The following is a 20,049-nucleotide window of genomic DNA, read 5'->3' on the forward strand; positions in this document are numbered from 1 at the left end:
CGCTGTCGGCATGAGCTTACCTCGTCTTTTTGCACAGGTTAGTTACCGAACCCCTGCATCTTGTTACCGGTGTTCTGACCGATGTGTAATTGCGGTGTCGTGCCCCGACAGCCTATTGGAGTACGTGAGAAAATGTATCAGTTTACGTGCTTTTGCCTACCGTGCTTTCTCTGGATTACATTTACTTCTCTCCGGGGATGTCGAACTAAACCCTGGCCCTGGTACAGATGCTAGTGGTGCTGAGGGAAGTGCTAGTATTGAGGGCATTTATGCTATTGTCCGCCGGCTTGAGCAAGGGCAAACTCGTTTTTTCACCGAGCTAGAAGTTGTCAAGAAGGAACAGTCTGCTCTCGCTCTTTCGCTACAAGAACTACAGAACACAGTCGCTGTTCTTCAAAGTGACCTACTTTCAGCCAAAGAAGAGTCCTCAGAAAATCTGCGAAAAATGGTCGAAATTAAAACGTCCCTTGAGGATACAAACAGGTCGCGCAGAAATAACTTGATAGTTTTTGGCCTATGTGATTGCGAAAATGAAAGTTGGAGAGACTCTGAGAAAAAAGCCATCGCGTTTTTTCAAGCTGAGCTCGAACAGACTATTACAACGGAAGATATTGAACGTGCTCATAGGCTGGGAAAGTTTCGCGAGGGAAAGAACCGGCCAATTGTTGTTAATTTCTGTAGATTTAAAGTTAAGGAACAACTTTTGTCGTGCGGATCCAGGCTGAAAGATAAGGAATACGCAATTCGAGAGGATTTCAGTCCTGCTATCAGATATGCACGATCAAAACTGGTTGAATATGCTTTAGCCACAAACCTCTCATTTAAACTACGTTTCGATAAACTGCACATGGGCAACAAAATCTTTGGCTATGATGGCGGAAAAAAGGTGGTAACCGAAATAAGATAGCTAAAGGTAATAATATTTGGGGTTTTACGTGCCAAAACCACTTTCTGATTATGAGGCACGCCGTAGTGGAGGACTCCGGAAATTTTGACCACCTGGGGTTCTTTAACGTGCACCTAAATCTAAGCACACGGGTGTTTTCGCATTTCGCCCCCATCGAAATGCGGCCGCCGTGGCCGGGATTCGATCCCGCGACCTTGTGCTCAGCAGCCCAACACCATAGCCACTGAGCAACCACGGCGGGTGTAGCTAAAGGTCAAGCATCGTGCAGAACCTAAAACCTTGCGTACTGGCGCGGAACATAACACTTCTTGTTATCTTACCCTTAATCTTCTGTTAGTTAACTGCCGAAGCTTGAAAAATAAGGCCGATGAGTTTGCAGCTTTACTTTCCGCTGTTCAACCACACATAGTGATCGGCACTGAATCCTGGCTTCATGAATCCATCGCCAATAACGAGGTATTTCCGTGTGGTTATGATGTTTACCGGTGTGACAGAAACACACATGGTGGCGGCGTTTTTCTTCTCATTAATGAGTGCCTTCACAGTACTGAACTCCCTACTTCTTTCAATCACTCTGAATCCATATGGTGCAGGGTTAGAATGAGCAATGGCAATTACCTTGCTGTCGGGTCTTTTTACCGGTCTCCTAGTTCTTGTAATCCGGAATCATTTACCGAGCTATCAAACTTTCTAACTACCGTAAATACTGAGTATATACTTGGGGGCGACTTTAACATGCCTGCTGTTGACTGGGAAGATGGCAAACCTGTTTTCTCAGACTCGACTGCCCTATGTCTTGCCTTTTCAGAGTTCATTATAACTAATGACCTAACCCAATTCGTCTCCGAATGCACGCGAAGAGACCATTTTTCTGCCAGCACTTTAGATTTGTTTTTTGCTAGCTCTGAGTCGCTGATCCAAAATGTAGCTGTCATCCCTGGTATCAGTGATCACGATTGCGTTGTTGCCACGTCTAGTGCCGCTTCAGTTAGACCAACCCATAAATATCCTAGAAAGGTTTTTTTCTACGACCGAGGGGATTACGTCTCTTTATCACGAGAGCTTTCAAATTTCTTCCCTATTTTTTATGAGGTCAGCCAGACAGTGGACATAGATGAAGCTTGGATTCTTTTTAGAGATAAATTAAAGGCTTTAATTGAACAATACATACCTTCCAAACTTTTGACAACTAGACGCCGGAAAGATAAACCGTGGGTAGATAAGAAAATTCGCTCGCTAATTAACAAAAAACGCCGCCTGTATGCTTCGTATTTGAAGACTCGCAATCAATCTGTTTTCCATGAAATGCGTCATGTGAACTACAATATTAAGCAAGAAATAAAGGTGAATAAACAAAGTTATATTTCATTGCTTGACGCAAAGTTAAGGGATAATCCTAAAGAATTTTGGAAATTTGTGAAAATAAATGGTAAAGTGGAGACAACTGTCCCCATTTTATCAGTTGGCGAGAAAACAGTGCTTGATGATGATGAGAAGGCTTGCTGTCTGAATTCCTATTTTAAAAGTGTTTTTTCTGAGACATACACTGGTGAACCGCCTGAAATACAAGAAATAGTCTATGAGAATATGCCTATGGTCACTGTCACATATAACGGTGTTCTGAAACTTATTTCCAATCTGAACAACAAATCAGCTGGCGGTCCCGATGGTATTCCGTCGCAGGTATTGAAATCCTGCTCTCAAGAAATTGCGCATTTTTTAGTCGCTCTGTTTAATAAATCATTAAATACCATTTCATTACCTGCAGAGTGGAAGGTAGCCCACGTCGTTCTCATACATAAAAACGGTCCCAAAAATGTACTAGAAAACTACAGGCCTATTTCTCTAACATGTGTATGTTGCAAAACAATAGAACACATCATATACAGTGCTGTGATGAAACACTTTCAAAGCAATAAATTTTTTTCGGACTTTCAACATGGATTTAGGCCCGGCTTGTCATGTACGACTCAACTGGTAGAGTTCGCTCACGATCTCTTTTACTCTTTTGACCTTGGATTTCAGGTAGACTGTATATTTTTAGATTTCCGGAAAGCTTTCGACACCGTTTCTCATGCATTGCTTTTACATTAATTATCTTGTCTCGGTATACACGAACACAGCATGTTTTAATAAACGGCACTAAATCAACACCTGTCACCGTAACCTCTGGCGTGCCCCAAGGGTCTGTTTTGGGGCCTTTGTTATTTTTAGTCTTTATAAATGACATTGTGCACAATCTAGAATGCAAAGTGAGGTTATATGCTGATGATTGTGCCATATACAAGAATGTAGAAAATGTTTGTGATGTTAGTAGTTTGCAGAATGATCTAAACAAAATTCATGCTTGGTGCATTAAGTGGGGCATGTCTTTGAACAATGCTAAATGCCAACTTGTGTCATTCACCCGTAAACGCTTTCCTGTGAGATCAGTGTATAAATTGGACGGACTACTTCTTGAAAAGGTCGAACACTACAAATACCTCAGGGGTCTATTTTTCAGAAAATTTAACATGGAACAGACATATTGAATACTTAACCTTAAAATCATCTCGTATACTAAACCTTGTGAGACTTAATTTTTATAACGCCCCCCAGAAAGTAAAAGAACAGCTTTACATAACAAATGTTCGTCCGGTACTCGAATACGCTTGCCAGGTATGGGACCCTCAAAGCTCTAAACTTATAGAAAAGCTCGAACGCGTCCAAAACCGCGCTGCAAGATTTGTTTCTGGTAATTATAATTTCCGTAGCAGTATTACATTGCTTAAAGAGGACCTTGGTTGGAAAACACTAGCACACCGCCGATTAACTGCAAAATTAGAACTTTTTTTCCGAATCTACTTTGATCTCACAGGAATAAACAATAACTTGTACATTTTCCCTCCCCACTTCATCTCTAAACGATGTGATCACGAGCTGAAAGTCCTTGAAATGCGCTGTCGTACTGATGTCTACCGTAATTCATTTTTCCCGCATGTTTCCGCACACTGGAATAGGCTTCCCAGGAGCATTGGTGAATGTAAAACGTGTTCAGAGTTTGTCTTTATTGTCACGCAGTCTGTCGTAGTATATTATCCCGTTTTCTTTATATCATTTGGCTGGCATTGCACTTCATGCGATAGTGTACCCTTTCCATTTCTGTCTTGCAAATTTGCACCGCATTTCACAAGACCGTTTTGCCGTCGAGATGACTCATCTATGTTACGTATTTTGTTACTTTTACCACCTGTGCTCTGCTGTATCAAGTTTTTGTCACATGTTCACTTTTCTTCAATTTGTCCCCCCCTTCAATAATGCCCTTGTGGCGCTGCAGGTACTTGTATAAATGTATAAATAAATAAATAAAGAATAGGTTGAGTTCCCTGTAGCTGCAAAAAGCGGCGTGCATCCCAGAGATGTTGTATAGAAGCGGTTATGATGAACTACTGCCGCTTTACGGCAGCACTTCCACCCACCTGAGAAGTTTGGATGCATATTTGTGTGCTGTTTGATGTCACCAATAGCTCGCTTAACTATCCCATTAACCGCTGAGTGATATTGTGCTGTAAGCGTGGGCGTAGTAACTCCACTTCGCTCGGCCCATTCCTTAAGTTGATGGCGTCGAAAGGCAGGCCCATTGTCTGACACTAATTCTTTCACGTTGTCAAACATCTTTCGGTTTAAAAAGGAAATCACACTGTTGGCGTCCTCCTTCCCCAGTTTTGCTGCCGCCATTCTCGTGCACTCATCTACACACAACAGGAATGCTTGCGTTTTCTTCACGCCTTCAGATATCTTTTGGAGTTCAGCGAAGTCCATGTGAATAATTTCATATGGTGCGCTCGAGCGTTTCGGTAATACCATCTGTTGAGTTGGTTGTATAAACGATACTTTATTCACCTGGCATTTGTGGCATGACTGCACGTATCTTTTCGTGTCCTCTTTTATGCAGAACCATGTGAACCTTTTCGTCGGTTTCATTTAGGTTCGCCAAAAACCATCATGATCACTTAAATTGTGGTAAAGGTCCACAATTTTTGGGACCTTTGTTAGAGGCAATGCAATTTTACCTTTCTGTGCCTGTTGTACAGGTTAAGTTGCTTTCCAATATTTGGCGGCAACTATTGCTTCGTGTTGTGCATAAACAAATATGAAGCTGAATCTGCACATTGCATCCGCATATTTCACAGGGGCATCTGGATAGTGATTCATTTCAAAATCAAACTGCTGAAGATCGCTGACCCACCGTGCGACTTTTCCATATGGCTCCGCCATTTTTAAAAGGTGGGTGAGTGCCTCATGATTTGTGTGCAACTTGAATTTAGTACCTTCCAGCTGCGTTCTTGCAGTTTTCTGGGGCCTTTGAAGTCGATAGACACTTCGTATAAAGAGCCGCCAGTTTTTCAATCATTATGTCGCCTCCCCCTTTATTTAAGTCGACTGTTTTCCATCTTCTCCTGCCGCTTTCCCCCGTTTCATGTTTTGCAAGGCCCCTCAGACCACGTCGCTAATTATAAGAGGAGTCTCTGCAAAACTGTTCATTACTGCTTCGAATGGAGGTATCTTGGCACCGCTGGGTACTATACAGATCAGTATCGAATTCTTCCGCTGCTTTTACTATACCTTAGAGATTGCTGATATTACTCTGCTTGTCTTTCAGTGCATACATCTTGGTTGGTCCTATGCCAAATTTACTTCTCACTGATTTCAAGCTGCGTCCATTTTTTACGGCTTCTTCAATCTTTCTCAAGTTATAATTTCGAATATTTCTTAGTTTCAGCGTGCTGATCAGTTTTGACAGTTCCGCGAACTCTATCTTATCTCTTGAGTTGGGCACTGATTTTTTTCCGTTTGTTTATTAGCTCCTTTGTTACTTGGAGGAGTTCGCCTACTGTTTGCCTTGGTGCGTTGCCTACCACTTCAATTGCTGTTTCTGAAGCTAGCCTAGTTACGGTTTCATTCAGTACCTCTATGCCATCTTCGCCTCTCTGTTTCAGGGCTCTATATTTGTTTGCAAGTACCAGTCTGAATTTGTCTGCTCGTACCCCTACTACATCTAGGTTGGCCTGCTGCTTCTTGACCAATTTTCCACTTTCTCTCTTGAAATTCAGGGGAATCCTAGACCTCACTAACTCATGATCACTTCACTTTACCCTACGTAACACTTTTACATCCTGCACTGTGCTGGAACTGGCAGAAAGTATGAAATCAATTGAAGAACTGTAGAGAAGTCAACCTGAAGGTTCCGATGCGCTCATTTCTGCGGCACACCAATAGTCCTGTCTCTTACTGTTCGGTGCTGCATTCTCTCCCTTACCCTTCGCATTCACAAACACATTCTCTGGTTCTCTCTTCACAGATACACTGTCGTCGATAGAGTGAGTTGGCGGAGTGGGAAGCATTTTTAGCACCATTGAAAACATGCCACGAGGCCCCGCAATCTCGGAACGCGAGGACTTTCATTCCGCCGCTTTCGCGACGCAGTCGAGGACGCCGTGGGCGTTGCGCTTACCTGTAGAGTCTTTCACTCATGCGCCCGAATTCCCAATAAGTTTCGAGTCTCCAGAGGGCACATACTCAATATAAAGAATGACGTTTCTTACAGCTCGCGAGAGGAGGCTAACCTGTTCGCTCGACATTTGAAAACCGAGCCGAAAAAGGAAAATGAGCACACTCTTCGCTGTCCCACAAGAAGGAAAAGAAAGAAAGCCGTCGCGAGCAGCAGCACGCGCGGCAGGAGACCGACCAGCGGGGGCGGCTCCTCATTTCCGGCGGCGGAAGCAGGAGACGGCGTTGAAGTAGCACCGCCAGAACATCTTCCCTTCGCCTCGTCGCCGCAGCTCCATCGGGGGCGCGTAGCTCACCTCGGCGTCCGACTTGAAGGCCTTCAGCAGCGGCTGCATCAACTTGTTGAGCAGCATCGTCGACCGCTTGCTCGGCGGCGGCGCCTGCGCAGAGCGAACGACACGCGTGGTCGGAACTGATGAGCGAGACAAGCTTACCTTAATCAGAAATAGCTTTGCAGAAGTAGTTAATGACATTTAGCTGCATTTTTATCCACATGCACGCTCCTCGTGCGTGCAGTCCGTAGACAGCGACCTTTCGGAGTTAAATGTGACGGTAAAGTGATCATAGCTCATGTAAAGCAAACTAGTCGTAAAAAAAAAGACGGTGACTGGTAGGCGTAATTATTTTGGGATGAAAAACCATCATCAAAAATGTTAATGCCAGAAACTAGAAAGTCGTTCGATAAGTCAAAGTTGAGGCGATTCTCTTGCCAGAAAAACAGAACACTGATGGTCATATGCAAAAATGCATCTTGAAGCCCATGGAGGGCTTCATCTAAATGACGCCTGTCGTTAATGCGCCGAATGAAACGCAGTGAGTTTCTTGGGCACGTTCACTTCAAGCGTCACTTAAATCATGTCACTCGTGGGCTTCAAGTTAAGATGCATTTATGGATACAAGGGTGACTGAGACTCGATTTAGTGTTCTTATAGTATAAAACTTTATGGATCTTAGAAAAATGTTTGAGAGATATACAGGTGCAGTTCACATTTTGGCGACTCTCGCTGGCCTTCAATGTTCGATAAATTCGCAGAATTTGTGTAAGTTCCGGTACGTAGAGGGGTTGGCAGCTGCATGACAAGGTACTGTGGCAGGCTGCCGTGCTGTGACACGTTTGGTAGCCGTGTGGCTATGATGCAATTAGATCTGGAAAAGTCTTTCGACCTCGCATCGCCCAGCGTGTTTTCTTTCTCTCCTGGAATACTTGAACGTGAGAAGCATACTAAGGGAGCAAGAATGGGGCACACGCACAGCACAACTAGAATAAAGTCAATCGCCTTGATAAAAAAGTGTCTGCGGCTTCCAAAATAATTCATTAAACAGGCTAATTCATCGTAAAGATCTTGCACCGCACAGCTCTCAGTAGAAACGAGATGGAATTATTCTTTTGTCATAAAGGTAATTCAGTTGAAGAGGCATCCACTGTAATTGTTAGTGAACGGCTCAATAAAAAAAAGTGCTGGCGCGCAGTTTTCTGTCGGACAGAAACATGTCATTCCGCTGCTGTTATTTTCTGCCTATTTGAGCCGTTTCGTTTAGCCATTTGCAAGAACAAAATCATTACAGGCTTTAGACAATGGTCTGCACATGTCAAAATGCTAGCTTATGCTTTTTCTTGCACAAATATGGGGAACATTCGCGTAGTTCTTGATGTTGTGAAAAAAGATGTTGCAACACACATATCACATATGTTCTAACTTAAATCGCTGGTTTCGGCATGACAACTTCTTTACTAATCCAGAACACTTTTCTTGCTTGTGTTGTTCAGCTTTGTCGACGCAGTACTTCGGCGTATGTTTAGATAAATAAAAAAGCACCGATAATCACTGCGCCGATCAAACACCACGTGTAAAAGGAAACTGAGACACTTGGCAATGGAGACAACTCTCAATGTTCGTGTGCTCAACTGATTGAAACTGGGTTTGTTGCGTCCAAGACCTGGTATGCGATGCATATATTGTACACATGATGAAGTAGCATTCAGACGAATTCTGCGCACGTGAGCTGTTCTCATTTGGGCTTCGATGGGGGCGAGACTGATCTGACAAACCTGTTTCTTCCCGTTAAAAGAGGTGGCCTTGGTGTGGTCTATTTGTTTGTAAGATAAATTGTTTGGAGTTTCTTTTTGTCTTTGACGAAAAAGATGGTTTTTACGTACAGGCGTGGCTACTGCTAGTGGAAACATTGTGCCCGCGGTATGGCTCCGCAGAGTTCCCCACCTGCGGCGCCTCATGAAGTCTCGCGACGCAGGCACAATCAAAGCGATCGGCGAAAACCCCGAGGTGTCGTCTGCTGTGGTGAGTCGTCCGCCAAGACTTCACGAGGCGTCAGTGGTGGCGCTCCGCGGAGCGCTGCGAAGGTCTCTCGTGTTCCCTCTGGCAGTGGTCGCCCTTGTACTGTAATAGCAATTTGATTTATTTATTTTATTTATTTAAAATACTCTCAATGCCTGATGGCGTTACAGAGAGGAGTGGTGAATTATTATACAATACAGCAATAGAGTACCAGATACAGCACTCTGAAAGGATGAGTGAACCGGATTGCTGCCGACCGAGGCGGGGAGGCGGTTCCATTCGGATGCTGTCTTGGGCAGAAATGAATTGAAGAAAAGGTTCGTGCGGCAACTTGGTACTTGTATATCTTGACGTTGTGGTCGACTCGCGATGAAATATAAAGGGGTGGTATAAAAAGGTCGTTTTTTAATTCTGGGTTAGTATAGTACATTTTATGAAAGAGTAATAACCTGGCGAGTTTCCTTCTAGGTGATAGGTCTGGCAGATGAAGGTTATAGTTTTAATGGCGGATACACTAGCACTGCGGGAATAATTGCATACAATGAAACGTGCAGAGCGGCTCTGAGCGCCAGGAACCAGTAGGGATTTCTTGACGCTAGGCTGAGTTACTGGGTGCTGTAGTCGTCATCTTATTCATAGAAGTCCGTCCTCCTCCCCAAGAAATGGGTGGAGATCTTTTATCCGCGATGATGTTCCGATGGTGCGCCCAGTTTTCAGTGACGTTATTTCCGTTGAAAAAGCTTGAGTTTTGGTGTAGGACAGCCAGTAAACTTCCGCGCAGGCAATTTCTTCAGTCAGTAGCACCTTTTCCTTCAGACCTGTTAGTCGTCAGGAACCATAGGCAAACCTTAGGATGCAGGCGGTCACTCTAAGGACACGATGTGCTCAAGTAGAAGAGTGCAGGGCATGGCTCTGTCGACGCATGTAGCACGACGATTTCGGGCGCACATTGTTCCATCGCGAGTTGTGGCCAGGTCTCTGCAGTTGTAGCTGGAGGCCACCTGATCCGCGTCGCTAGCCAAGCTGGCTCTCTCCGCCAGAGCTCGTTTGTGCGGAGAAAAAAAAAAGACTTCAAGCAGCCGAGGAAAAGCTGAATAGTGCTGCCATCGTGAACGTGAATGGCCGCGGCAATGGGACGCAGTCTGCCGACGAGAAAGGAGAGGGAGTGTCAACAAAACACGCGGAATGCGCGAAACGTGGGGAGGGGGTAGCGGGAAAGAGCTGCGCCTACCTTGATGCGGCGACAAAGGTAAAGCAGGAACGCAGCGGCCAATGCCCCTTGCCAAGTTCAACTCACACAGAAAAGGATGAGAAAGGGAAGCAGAGAGAGGCCTCGGCAGTAGGAGATTGTGAAAGAGTGATTATCGCCGGCAAGTCAAACCTGGTTAGATGTTCAAAGGAAATTGTGGAGAGGGTGAAAGGTGACAAAAGAGTGGCGGTACGTACATTTACAGAACGGACATTGGGTGCTGTCATGGAGCAAGCAAAAGCAAAGCTCGCTGAAAATGTCCACGGACGCAACCTTGTCGTAGTAGCAGGTGGGCTAAATGACTTACTAAACAGAAAAGGGACAGGACTAGTCCAGCGCTTGGCGAAGGGGTTAGACGACTTGCGCGAGCTGTTCCCTAAGGTGCAGATCGTGGTGCTCACGGTGCTGGAGATGCGTGTACGTTACAGTAACGTACAAAGAGCCGTTGTGTCTGTTAATGAGTGTATATGGATAATGAGCAGAGAGAAAAGTTTTGAGGTTGCAGAAGTAAGCAGGGAAGTGAGAAGGTGTGGTGATTTTCAACGAGACGGGATCCACTTCCATCACAGGCTTGGACGAGAAGTGGGCCAGCGACTTGCTGGTCGCGTGGTTGCTTCTTTTGCGGGGCCCGCGGGCGATCAGCAGGCCAGTGTAGGTAGCAGTGAAGAAGGTCCCGTAGGGGAACCTCGGAATAGCATCGTGGTCAATAAGAGAAAAATGAGGAAAACGAAAAACAGAGCTCGCCATGCAATAGGCTACATAAACATGCCGGGCGGCAGAAGAAAGGAAAGGTGGGTAGAGCTTGAGGAGCAGCTAAAAACAGAACAAATAGGGGTGTACGCTGTTACAGAAATGCACCTTAGAGACTCGGAAGAGCCGCCAATGATTAAGAACTGTGTTTGGGAAAGGTGCAACAGAACTAAATCGGAAAGAAAGGGAGGGGGAGTAGGAATGCTGATCAACCAGGAAGCCAAATGGAGAAGAGTAAATTCAGAATGTCAAGACCATATTTGCTTGTCATGTACAATGAACGGAAAAAAAACTTGGCTGGGCGTAACCTATTAGTGGGCGGGAAAGAATTGCAGATAGAAAAATCAAGAGTTAGTGGAATGTCCAAGTGTCGATATTAAGGGTTTCGGGAATGGTGCAGAAATTATCCCATTAAGCGACATGAATGCCCACATACAGGATCTAGATGGCTATACCGACAACAACGGGAAGTCAGTGCTAGATATTTGTGAGCAACATAACCTTGTTATCGTGAAAACAGGGCCTAAGTGTGAAGGGCAGACCGCGTGGGACGGGGGAAATCGGCAATCGACCATTGATTACTGCCTGATCACAAAGGCATTCATGATAAGTATAGAGAAATGGTCATTGACGAGGAAGGGTATAGCAGCATAGGGAGCGATCATAAATGCATCATTTTGAAAGTGGGACATGTAGTCGCAAAAGAGAACATGGAGCACAAAATGACCAGTCCAAATTTGAACGCTGGGACACACAATATCTGTGGACAGGAAGGCAGCGATTTCGGTTTGAAATTTAGCGTTATAAAGTAAAGCGGTATGGTATTCGATAAAAATAGGGAACAAACAATGTCATTTCAGGGCCAGGAAATACCTCGGGTAAAAAAAATTTACATGCCTTGATATATGAGTAAACGAAGGCGGTAGATATCTGGAAACACAGGAAGAAACAATAACAGCAAAGGGGAAGAGAAATGCGGCCATAATGAAACACAGAGCGGTATGGGGATACAATAAATACGGGGTGCTCAGGGGTAGTGGAAAGGTGTAATGGTTCCAGGACTTACATTTAGAAATGCGGTTATTTACTTTAAATCAGGGGTACAATCGGGACTCCATGGCAACCAAAGGTCAGTGGGATGCCTCTCATTGGGCGCTCACGGGAAGACTACAAATGAAGCTGTGCAAGGTGATATGGGCTGGACAAGCTTTGAACTCAGAGAAGCTCACAGTAAGATTGATTATGAAGAGCGACTGAGAAATACGGAAGAAATTAAATGGCCTGAGAGAGTTTTCAGATATAGAGTTTTCAGTGGAGGAAAAGAACTAGGAAGCTTACTAGCAAATATGCGATCTGTATAGTGAGCAACATGGAAAAAAAGAACATCAAGCGGAAAGTCAGAGAGGCTGGCATAATCTCATGGGTGGCGGCTATGGAAAAGAAACCTGCTATGAGTAACTACTTAAGAGGAAAAAAACGAAATTAGGAGAGAAACAATTTATGATAACTCAAACGGAAGCTCATTACCTTTCGAAGCGAGATCAGGATGCTATAGAACACGCACTTATAAAGCGAGATTCACGAAGGAAGAAGAAGCATGTGCTTGCTGCGGTAAAGCTAGGGAAACCACGGAGTATGTTTTATTAGAATGTGAAGATATCTGCCCAGTGGTCGAATTAACGTTTCAAGCTCGAAGCCTGAAGTTTATTTCTTTCTTTGTTGCAGAAAGAGGAAACAAGAGCTAAAGGCCATATGGCCTGACAAGGGCTGTTGCTCGTAAGCGCCTTCGGCTTACATGATAATTCAATGTACGAAAAGAAGGAAACATAACACAAGAACGAACAAGTACGATGTAGAAAATACAAATAAACAAGATAGTTTGTAGATTCTACAATGAATATGTGAAGAGACATTTTGTGCTTCAATTTTTGTTTGTACATTCACATAACAGCGCAGATTAACGCATACTTATATAAGAGCATAAAGAATGTTAGTACGATAGCATCTTACGCATAAGTAATTTGATAATCTATGAGAAGCTTTTTATACATTGCTTAAAATCAGGTGCATGTAAATAAATTTTTTGCTCAACGATGTTTAGTAGCCTTGGTATTCGATAGCTTATATGCTGACGTACGTAGTTAGTACGCGTAAATGAAGGCATCACTGGCATCCTTGAAGCCCTTGGGTTCAGCGAGAGCAGGGGAAATGTAAACTTGTCGGCAATTGAGATTACTAAGCGACGATTGGAAGAATGGTGGAAGAAAAGTAGGGAAACGACAAACAACGGATGCGTGTAAAAGCAAAGTTCTCAATAGGGGTTCAGAACGTTTGGTTATGGGAATTCATCATGAGTTGTTTGTTCCTTTCCTTTTTTTAACATAGGTAGGGCATTAGGCAAGGTAATAACAAGAGCTTGGTGGCACAACCCACCGCCCCGTTCCAAAGGGGGCGCTCATGGCGTCCGTCTGTCCGTCCGTCCATCCATCCATCCATCCATCCATCCATCCGCGCTGACATTCCCTGGAAAGCAAGTCTGCAGGGTTGTCCTTTCCAGAGCAGTGATTTCATTGTAAAGGGTCTGTTAGTTGTATTTCAGAGACACCAGTACAGACGAGCGGCTTCCACTTTTCCACGGACCCTTTGATCCAACTTAGAGCCACCATGAAATTCGTCCAACGCAGAAATTAGAGGGAGGAAATATTTAACGTGGTCCTGATGAACTTTGAAAGCCTTGCCCCAACTAAAGTTGCTGCGAGCTGGAGTCTTGGCAGTGAAAGTTCTTAAAGTGGAGCAACTCCGGCCTTTGCCATTGGGAAGTGCCTGCCGACACCCACAGGCTGTTTTCGGAAGCACAAATAGGATACTGCTCCTTAAGCTGCAGTACTCGCATCGGTGGAAACGTGCAACGGCGTTCGGCAAGGAGCTCGAGAGAGGGCACAGTTTTGGGACCGCCAACGATGTAATATTAGGCAATTCACGTAGCCTGTTTTTTTTCATTTCTGTGCTAGTTACTCTAGAATTCCGTGATCCCACGACGTCCCTATTCGACAGATGCGTTCAGAAAGCCTTTTGACTCGTATCAGAAACGGTGCTACAAAGCCGAGTGGGTCGTACATTCGAACTGAAGTCCGCGAAATGAATCGTTTGGCGGGCTGCCCTTTCTTTAACCTCTCTAATGCCGGTTTTAAGTTCACCCTTAGAGTGTCCTCTTTAGGGTCTCACATAAGGCCCGATATTTTTGTTTTATCAGGAGTACCGGACCAATATTTCTTCTGAATGTAGCCACGCATTTTAGAGCTGTTGGTTGCCCACTTTTGCCGTTTCAAGCCTGCACTAGCAAATATGTGTGTGGCATCATCGTAAAGCTGGCGAGCGGTCTTGTTGTTCTCAACTCCAGTCAGCATGTTGTCTACATAAAAGCGTTTAGACAACTTTTGCGCTGTAGTCTTGTAAGGCTCACAGCCATACCGGAAATGGTACGGTATAGACGCGCTGAGTAGTAACGGACTCTACTTAGTGCCCAAAGGAGCACGTGTCAAGCATTGTTCCTTTACTCGAATTAGGTCTTCGACTCCCGTCGGCGTATTCTCAAACCACAGGAATCTCAACCAATCCGTGTGGGCGTACTTGATTGAAATCTGTAGAAACGCCTTCTGAACGTCTGCGGTGATCCAAATCTTATGCATGTGAAAAGATAATATTTTCGACAGCTCATTGCTGAGGTTGGCCCTTTCCCCAGATGAGCATTCATGGACGTCGTTCAGGCCTCATGTGATGACGCATCAAACACGACTAATAGCTTTATAGTCGTGGAAGACTTCTTGAAGACATCGTGATGGGGCATGTACTACGTTTTGCCCTTGACTTTGTCGTGCAGAGTTACGGATTCTGAATGACCATTCTTGAGATACTGCATGACCGCCCTATCGTACTGAAGTAGAAGATCTAAACACTTGGACCGTCTGCGGAGAACACACTATAACAATCCCGGTGCCACCGGAAACCAGCCGCTTTTTGTCGAGTCGGTAGAGATGTTCCCTGGCCTGGTGCTCGGCTCTCGTGGGGATTCCCGTCTTAGTAGGGGGCCCAGTAGTGATTTCCAAGTTGTTTCTGGGCACCTTTTGTCCAACAGCAGAGGGCCTTGTTGAAGAGCATCCGCCGCGGCTGTAGGAGGCAAGTGCTACCGCCGGGTACCTACAGGTAAAATAGGAAGCGTGCTCCCGGCCTGGTCCTCGGCTATTATGGGACCTCAACGCCTGGAAAAGGCTGTTTGTCCCGAAGGTGTCTGTATCGAAAGGGTGCAGACCCGAAGGCGTCTGCACCTGAATAGGTGCATTTGGGGCGCCACATGGGAAATGGCCACCATGGGGGCGGCCGAAGCATCACTTTTCTTTTTGTGCTCATGAGGGTCTTGACGGGAATACAGGGCGCAGGTTCCTTTCCGGCGCGCATCGCCCCTGAAGAAAGCGGAAGGCCCGACAGGATCACTCTCGAACCAGTCGGTGCCCGACGGCGGTGGGAATTGAACCCACAATCTGCGTCAGCCGAGGCGGGCGCTCTACAAAAACAATTCCTTCTAGAGAAGGGACAATGATGGCCTACTGCATTAGGCAGTTTTCACGTCACCCAATTTGACCTACTTTGATGACTTAACGTTCTATTTTGATCTTAAACGAGAAGAGAGGGGGTTAACCGAGGGTCCCGATTTTTATTAGTCATATAAGAATCCAACAAACACTGACACCAAGGGCAACATAGGGGAAATTACTTGTGCTTAATAAATGAAATAAAGAAACGATAAAATAATGGAAATTAAAGTGGATGAAAAAACAACTTGCCGCAGGTGGGAACCGAACCCACAACCTTCGCATTACGCGTGCGATGCTGTACCAATTGAGCTAATTTAGTGTATATTATACATTATTATATTACATAATAAGCACTCGATTCTCCTCTACTTATGTCCTCCCCTATCTGTGATCGTGTTTTGGGTGCTAAATTTATTACTAATCGGTGTAATATCACTGTGTTTTGCATGTACACATCACGAGGACAAGCGTAATTGGTGTGAAAGAAGAAGATTATTTCATTTTGAGAAGACGCGTCATGCGTGATCCGCGTGCTACAGTCGGGCTCTACTCTCGCGGTTCGATAATGATGGCGATGATTTCTTAGCATCCGGTTTTAAACAAGGCGGCGAAACCGAGGTCAGCCAGCCTACCTTAGCCAATAAGATATGCTATACCTGCTTTTCGGAGTTGCATTTGTCTACATCACCTTAATCTTTATCTCATGATCTGTAAAATGTTGTGGTTGACTGTACGTGTACGTGCAAATGTTTCCTTCGTAATCTTTTTGCTTTATTTTGTCCAATTTTCATCTTTAGTAAAAAATTGGGCTTTTGAGAAAGGCCCGCACGTCGGGAGGGGGACCAAAGCAGTACAAGGCCACCGGGAGCAAAGCTTTCGTCACGGTGTCGCTGGTCGTAAAGGCGCTTCTAATTGTCTTGAGAAGCAGCAAGTCTACTACAGGCTACCTTCTGCGTGTAATCAGCCCGGATAATGGGGCCGCGTGCATATTCACTAGTCGAAGTTGCAGGGGAAGGAAGAAATGTGTCCAATGGTAAAGTTGGTTCACGTCCGAAGAAAACGCAGGGTGAAAATTATCCAGCAGTGTCGTGGCGGGAGGAATTATATGCGAATGTCACGTGTGGCAGTGCAAGGTCCCAATAACAGTGGCCAGCCGACGCGTACTTTGAAAGCATGTCTGTTAAGGTGCGATTCAGGTGCTTGGTGAGTCCGTTCGCCTGTGGATGGTATGATGTGCTGATCTTGTGCTATGTAGAGCAGCAGCGCCGGATATCGTCGATGACTTTGGACAGGAAGGTATGACTTCGGCAAGTCAGCAATTGACGTGGGGTACCATGTACTAAAATTGCGTCACAGAAGAGAAAGTCTGCCACGTCTGTAGCACAGTTGGTCGCCAGCGCTCGTGTCATTGCATAGCGCGTCGCTTAATCGGTAGCTGCGGCAACCCATTTTTCTCCTGACGCAGGAAAAGCTCCGAGAAGGTCCAAACTTACACAGAAGAAATACTGGAGTGCGACATCGATGGGCTGAAGATACCCAGCAGGAAGTATCGACGCTTTCTTCCTCCATTGACAGAGCTCGCTGGCGCTGACATAACGCTACACTGAGCGGGCCAACAGAAGCGATGGCGCACGTGGTCATGTGTGCGAGTAAAGCTCGCGAAGTACTGCAGAGCGCAGGTGGGATGGTATAATGAGGAGTTCAGGACTGTCAGGATACACGTTACGCCGATATAAGCTGTCATCCTTCAGGGTGAACATGCGCACAGAGGTGTAGCTGGGAGAGGATTCCAGGCGTTCGATTACGTCTCTTAAGTAGACATCCTGATGGTGTTCATCAGCGATGTTAACCACCTGGCTCTCGGAAAATGCGCACTCGAGGGATTTATTGCACGAAGAGTCACAGACAGCTACGGGCTAGCGGGACAAACAGTCCGCATCTTTGTGCATGCTTCCTGTCTTGCATACGACCGTGTAGAGGTACCCTTGCAGGCGCAGTGCCCATCGAGCGAGTCGGCCTGTAGGATCTTTCAAAGAGGCGAGCCAACAGAGGGCATGGTGAACCGAAACTATATACTGTGAACGGCCCGCCAAACAGATAAGGGCGAAATTTTGCAACTGCCCATACAAGAGCGAGGCACTCACGTTCTGTAATTGAGCAATTCCGCTCCTTGTAGACAACAGCTAGATAGCACCAGCGGCGACGCAGTTTTTAACGTTGGCGTTAGGCCAAGACAGCGTCTCTTCCTTAACCACCCGCGTCAGACCGGACTTCGGTCTGGGCTGATGGGTCGAAGTGAGCCAAAATGGAAGCCACTGTGAGGAGTGTAGTTAGCTCGGAGAAGGCCGCGCCTTGTGCAGTATCCCAGGTAAAGGTTGCGTGTTGTTTAAGATCTGCGAGGGGTTTCGTCATCACTGCTTAATTCTTCAAAAACCCGCGAAAATGGGAGCAGAGCCCCATAAGGCTGCGAGTGTCTGAGAGAATTTGGCACCGTGAAGTCTTTCATGGCTTGAATTTTCTCTTAGTTACAAATGCCGCTTTCTCTCGGTCTATGAAGTAAGCAGCAATCTGCCAATATTCATATCGAAGGCCGATAGAAGAGAAGTAAGCGGAACCATACCGACAATCAAGGGCATCATCAATTCGAGGTGATGGGTAAGCGTATTTTTTCGTAATGTTCTGGAGGAGGCGATAGTCCACACAAAAGCGTCACGATCCATCCTTATCTTTCGCTAAAGCAACAGGGGACGCCCAGGGACTGGAGGATGGCTCGATAATGTCCTTCGCAAGCATCTTCTTGACATCCTAGTGAATGACGCTTCGCTAATGGCGTTTTTCACTGGTCGATCTGGAGCGGCCGCCGAAATCCTCGAGCGAGCGCTCGGGTTTCACGAATCCGAATCGGCCAGCGGAGCGCAAAAACGCTCCGCGGCGGATCACACAGGAAGTCTGCGTACACGTCGCAACGAACCGGTTCCGAAAACCATGCCCTACTTCCGTTCTGTACGTTTCCACGGCAACCAAACTCGCCGTCCCCCGTGTGTAATTTGACCGTGGCAGTCGCATAGTCCGTCATTTCCATGTCGCGCCCGCAAGGATTGTGCATGGACAACGTGCATAGAAGTCTTCGTACAGCACTTGCGTCACTTCGTAATCGCTGTCGTCCGCGCTCTCATCGCTAAACGCGAGCGCTGCAGCAGCACCGAACGCAGCCATTTTGCGAAGCAACACAATGTTGTGCGTACCAACCGGGTACCGATTTCGCTTGAAAACGGAAGTGACGCGAGCTATTTCCGCCCGAATCCGCGCCTCGGCGGCGCAGCAAGTGAGAGCGATCCGGCGCGGAGCGAGTTGATCCGAAACGACCAGTGGAACGCGCGAACCCGCTCCAGATCGACCAGTGAAATTCGGATTCGTTGCCACGGAGCAAGAAATTCTGCTCCGAATCGACCAGTGAAAAACGCCATAAGACGCAGACACACAATAGGGGCGTCGGTGAGTAGGGCCTGTGTGTATGCAATGTGCGACAGCGGGCGTCTAACGCAAAGGCTGATTACCGAAGTGGAAAATGCCTCTATATGACTGCAGAATACGTCTGAGGGCGTCAGTGTGCTCAAGCGGAAGGCCATTGGCGACGACGCTGCGAATTTCGCGACTGCCACAAGTTGTCGGCGTCGGAGTGCTCTACTGACGACATGTAGAATCAGTTGCAAAAGCTTCTAGCTGAGTCTTGCAGGAGGCAAAGGTTGGCTACGGAAAGCCCCTCTAGAAGTACTTGCTTAATGAAGCCGAAACAGACAACTGGTAGGCAGGTTCAGTTTGCCGTAATGCTGAAAACCGCATAGGATGCAGCGACACTGTGCGTGAGCAGGATGTCAGTAGAAGGGTCGTGTAGAAGTCGCCATCTGGAACAGCTAGCAAACATGACACTCTGACATGCGTCACAATTTTGTGAACAGAATCGCTGCAATGTAAGCGAGACGGAGGAGCTTGGTCACAATTCATGGAGGGGAGGCAGTTCAGGGAGGAGGGTACTGGCGGAGCAATCAGAGCGGAAGTGGCAGAAATAAAATTAAGTCCAGGTACGAGGTCGTGAGGGCACTGCGCACGGTCCGTAATCATATTAACCATCTGGTGACCAGCAACGTTAATCCGAGCTGTCCAACACAAAATTCTAACAACAGCGACCGTAGCAGCGACAGCGACTTGCACAACTCGGGTCGTGGGATGTGGAAGCATATTCTTCATGTGATTACGAGAACTGGTACTCATGACAGAGACTTGCGCCCCAGTACCAAGCAAAGCTTTGACAATGACGCCGTCGGCTTGGACTTCAAGAATGTTCCGTTGGGCACGCAAAGGCTGCTGAGGACCTTGTGTCAAGTTCGACAGTGCAGCTTCACCTCCAGAAGCTGCGGATTAGATTTATGGCGAAATGCGACGGGTAAAGGACGGCGAAGAGGAGCACGGCGAGTGAGTGAACGAGATGGCCGGCGATACGGTGGAGGTGAGTGGGAGTGCGGGTGCGGGCAGCGGTATTTGGCAAGCGCTCGAATTGAGGCGCGATGTGCCGGCATTTCGCCTGTTCTAAACAACGGCACTTGTTGATCAAATTGTCAACGGTGGTCATGCTGGTGAAGAAAAACCGATTTAATGCGCCGTCCGCAATAACCTTCAAAATGTGAGCGATCTTGTGTGCCTCGGACA

General features: G+C 46.4%; 1 protein-coding gene across 1 annotated transcript in view; it reads right to left on the minus strand.

Annotated features, from left to right (window-relative positions):
• The window catches only part of AstCC (Allatostatin double C), a 286,755-nt gene that overhangs the window by 8,600 nt on the left and 258,106 nt on the right, over positions 1-20,049 (minus strand). The window contains exon 2 of the mRNA XM_075683484.1: positions 6,636-6,837. Coding sequence (XP_075539599.1) covers positions 6,652-6,837 — 186 coding nt within the window. The 3' untranslated portion in view covers positions 6,636-6,651. The remainder of the gene's footprint in view (positions 1-6,635; positions 6,838-20,049) is intronic.

This window comes from Dermacentor variabilis, chromosome 3 (genome assembly GCF_050947875.1).
Source record: "Dermacentor variabilis isolate Ectoservices chromosome 3, ASM5094787v1, whole genome shotgun sequence".
In the NCBI taxonomy this organism is placed as follows: Eukaryota; Metazoa; Arthropoda; class Arachnida; order Ixodida; family Ixodidae; genus Dermacentor; species Dermacentor variabilis.